Source organism: Aristolochia californica, unplaced genomic scaffold (genome assembly GCF_029961685.1).
Source record: "Aristolochia californica isolate CCGP_79_NKW_82.1479 unplaced genomic scaffold, dmAriCali1.0.hap1 SCAF_16, whole genome shotgun sequence".
Taxonomy (NCBI): Eukaryota; Viridiplantae; Streptophyta; class Magnoliopsida; order Piperales; family Aristolochiaceae; genus Aristolochia; species Aristolochia californica.
Window position 1 is genome coordinate 3337672 of NW_027181837.1, and position 4302 is coordinate 3341973.

Sequence of the window (4302 nt, forward strand, 5' to 3'; positions counted from 1 at the left end):
TATATTTCATTGGCTCATGTAATTACCATATTAATATATAATAAAATATCTACTTCAATTAATAAATATATTAATATATTTAATTACATATTAAATCACTTATTTGTAATAATAATAATTATTTTACCTAATTTGGGGTACAATCGGAAGGCGATTATGAGTGGACATGCCGACCTAGTTGTCGTTTGAAATTACAGTGGGCCGGCGGTCAGAGAGCATATAGGAAGGCGGTTATGAGTGGACATGCCGACCAAACTGAATCCTACGTGTGCAGTTGGACCAGCCGACTCTCTTTTGCTGCTCCAACCCATATTTAGTAAATAGCTAAAAATGAACAATATAGATTGAATTTGAAGCAAATGAAATAATTAACAAATAAATAAAAAGTCGTGCTTTTCCATTTCTCTCGTTATTCAGTTTAAGAGTGAAGGAAGCGGAGCACCGAGTAACAAACGAGAAGATGACCTACTCCCAGATACCGACTTCCATGAATCCGTCCTCCGTCGCGCATCCCCTGAACATCCCAGTCGTGTTGAACCCGTATCCGACTTCCCCGTTGCTGGAGACGGCGATGAGACCCGCCATTCCCTCGTCCAGCCTCTCCTTTATCACGTAATCGATCGCCTTCTGCAGCCTCAATCCCTTGTACTCCATCACCGCCGCCACCTCCCTCGCTAGCGTGGACCGTATGATCGCCTCCCCCTCCCCCGTGCACGACACCGCGCAGACCTCACACGCGTACGTGCCGGACCCGATCAGCGGCGAGTCCCCGATCCGGCCGTTCATCTTGTTCATCAACCCGCCCGTGGAGGTCGCCGCCGCGCACCGCCCTTCCTTGTCCACCACCACGCACCCCACCGTCTCCGGCGCGTAGATGGAGATGGGCAGCCCGTTCATGACCATGGAGCCCGCTCCCGCGCTGCATGTGTCGGCTGGGACTCTGTAATCGAACTGCATTCACAAAACTACCCTCGCATTAACAAAATAAAATATACTTGATTCGAGAGGATTCCCTAACCACAGGCGGAAAGGAGGAGGAGGAAAAGACAAAAAGGACACGAGAATCTTAATTGAGAGTCAGAGAGAGACAGGAGTCCAACAATGCTGGAGAAGTGGGGCCCAGGCTGAACCGCGCTAATCGCTTCCAGAAATAGTAAAATACGGCAATGGAACCAACCAAGGAAATACGTGGAGAGAAATTCGTACCAAGATTGTTTTGGCTTCTTTGGCCAGCTTCAGCATGCCCACGTTTTCCTCGGTAATAAAGTAACTGTTCTCCACCAACTCCATCTCCTGCATCCATCCAGGCCCACGTCATCAGTTCACTCGCTGTTTTTTCTGCTTTTAAAAACGTTTAAAAAAATTCTACTTTCACAAACAGTGGCATTCTGGTAAAATTGAAAGTTAGTTATGCCTGACAGGTGGCGAACCACACGGCGCACCATTCGCAGGCGTGGGTCCGGCGGCCTAAAAACAGAACCGGCACTCTTCATTACGTGAGAGGCCACAATCCAGGTGGGGACCAAAGTATACAAAATCGACGGCCACGAAGTGACAGACGGAAAGGAATTGGTAGGATGTACGATGTTACCTGCTGGCGGGCGAACTCCTCGGCGCCGTCGAAGCCGAGGTAGGAGTGGGGGGACTTCTCCATGACGAGCCGTGCAAGGGAAACCGGGTTCTTGACGGTGGATATGCCGGAAACCGCCCCGCATCTCCGTTTAGGCCCGTCCATGATGCTGGCCTCCATCTCCACCGTTCCTCTCTCCGTCAGTGCGGAGCCGCGGCCGGAGTTGAAAATCGGATCCGTCTCCAATTCCCTTACCTGAAAAACAAACGAAAAACATCACTCTTCAAATCAACACGCCACATTGAGCAGAGCTTTTTAATCGAGCTCAATCGAAACCGATCTGGTTTGCTAAACCGTCCATATTCGCTGCATGCAGATACATTTGCATGGCGGAAGAAATTTCAGTCTTTAAAGAAGACAAAAAGTACAGACGCGACGCTTTAGAATAATTGTCGGTTATCGATACAGATCTGTACTGTATTCATTAAAAAGAATATACTTTTGCTAGTATTAAAATAGGAGCGTGTAATAAAAAAAAATGCCGGAGACATAATAGAACGATTCGATTTGACGGAGACTGAAATTAAGAAAAAACAGTTGAGATTAGGTGCGAACAGAGTTAAACAAAACACTGAGAGGCAAGGAAGAGAAGCGTACAACAAGTTCAACGACATCAAGCGCAGAGAGGTTGGCTTGGAGGGCAGAGACGCCGATATTGAGGCAACGAGTGAGCAGTTTCTTGGCATCTTCTTGCCTTTGAAATGGCAGGTTAGGATCAACGCCGGCACCACCATGAACAGCAATGGCCCAACCACCCATGTCTTTCTCGCTCGCTCGCTCCTCCCCTTCTAATTCTCTGTGATAAGGCCTCTTGGTGGTGAAACCGTCTCTAGAGAGTTCAAGATTTATAGAGCGAGAACGGACTCGAGACGGGAAATTGTGTTGGATTTGATTACTCCTTGGAATCCTCAGGCCACTTGGCTTTCGAAGTTTGCGACGTTGTCCCCACGGAATCCGCGGAATCCGTTTGTCGACCTGGATCCTCTTCAAATGACCGAATGCTCCCCATTCTTGTCCCAAATTTACCGAAATCTCCTACCTCAATCTTTAAAGAAAAGAACCTTTGATGTTAAATCCAGATAAAGGGTAATAATGTCAATCTGTAAAGTTTACGATGAGAGTGTGACAGTCATCGGCGGTTTTCGCGGATGAAGGAAGAGATTAAAAATAAAAAAACTAACCGTACAGAAAGCAGATACTATTCCGCTCTTGGAAAGATTCCACCAGAATCTTAGACCCAGGGACCCTGCGCGAATTGAAAGGACACATACCCGTGGGCTCCACTCCTACCGCCTCCATAACTCCCGTATCGAACCCGACCGGGAATAATTCTGTCCAAAAACTCTAGACCGAACCAGTCAGACACACGCTCTAAGTGGGGCTCACCCGGAGTAGACCAATCAGGTCACGAGAAAAAGACTCCAGCCGCCCACGCGCGCTTCAGGGGAGCGAGGGCGAGGACTGACATTAAGCGACAGGTAAGCCAAAGGCGATCGTCTTCGTGGCAGGAGAGCGGCTCGATAAGCCCGCCAGTTGTTTTTGATTAAATCAGCTAATCAGCGCCACGTGGGGGATGGGCATTGAATCCAGTCCTCGTCGACGTGACCGCGCACATCCACATCCGGGTCCGTGATCGTGGGAGACTCCCGCCTTCAACTTTCAGAACTTTATTTAAATATTCATATTAATTAAATTTTATTTTTTTAATTAGACCGGGCCATTTGGCTCTTTATGTTTATATAGAATTTAGAGTCAGCCAGACTCTTATTGCTTCTTACTTCTATTTTTTTAAATTTGAAATTATTTAATTCATGATTTATTTGTTTAATTTAAAAATAGATAAATAACTAGTATAAGTACTATTATATCAAATTTATCTTTAATTATTAAATCAATTTTTTTTTCAATTTTATCGATAGTGAAAGAATCGGAAACATGTTATACATCGAATGTATCACCATATATGTCTGTCTCATCTGTATTTTGTACCGATAAATAACCAATATGAGTCCAATATGTCTAGGCCATGAGAGATGTGGTTAGAGAAAAGGCACATAGCTTGCTCCATTGTATGAAAACTTTGAACATGGACTTATGGATTATTCTTGTGTAAGATCATTTTGATTAGGATTGAATTGACACTATGAATTCGATTTGTGACAAGTCACCTAACTTTTGGCGTCTAATCTTTGGAGACTGACCATTTTATTCAAAGAAAATTTTCATGTAATTGTCACAATTAGAAAAAGAAAGAACCAAATCTAATTGAACCCTTGTCAATTCTATCTGCCGACTTGGGTCAATTCTATCTCCCTACTCTTTCTAACTCATCTTATTTAAGATAATTTATGAAAAGAAAACTTGTGCTTTGAGTATTTGAAATTTCGGTTATTCAATCTTTTTAATAGTCAAGACGCCCAAATTAGCGTATGATTAATGCCAAAATCGTGGTGCTATCGTTTTATAGAGTTTCTTAATCGTATAGCTATGGCATTGTTGACTACGTCTCTCGTTGTTGATTGAATTGAACCACGATTTTCTATTGAATTAAACTAATTTAGATCTGAATTTTTACAAAGTAAGAGTGGTCGTAAAGCTTATATGCTTGGGCCATGGAAGGAGAGACCAGCCACTTTTTCCCTTTATTTTCTGTCGAAAGTAGACCTGGCTTT

At 44.1% G+C, this 4302-nt stretch overlaps 1 protein-coding gene across 1 annotated transcript; it reads right to left on the bottom strand.

The window, feature by feature from the left end:
* Positions 1 to 376: 376 nt before the first annotated feature.
* LOC137953096 (probable isoaspartyl peptidase/L-asparaginase 2) lies at positions 377 to 2448 on the bottom strand. Its single transcript, XM_068800316.1, has 4 exons — positions 2228 to 2448; positions 1592 to 1825; positions 1207 to 1293; positions 377 to 951 (listed from the first exon to the last, which is right to left on the bottom strand). The coding sequence occupies exons 1-4, from the start codon at positions 2387 to 2389 to the stop codon at positions 466 to 468; spliced, it is 969 nt and encodes a 322-aa protein (XP_068656417.1). The 5' UTR covers positions 2390 to 2448; the 3' UTR covers positions 377 to 465.
* Positions 2449 to 4302: the final 1854 nt, after the last annotated feature.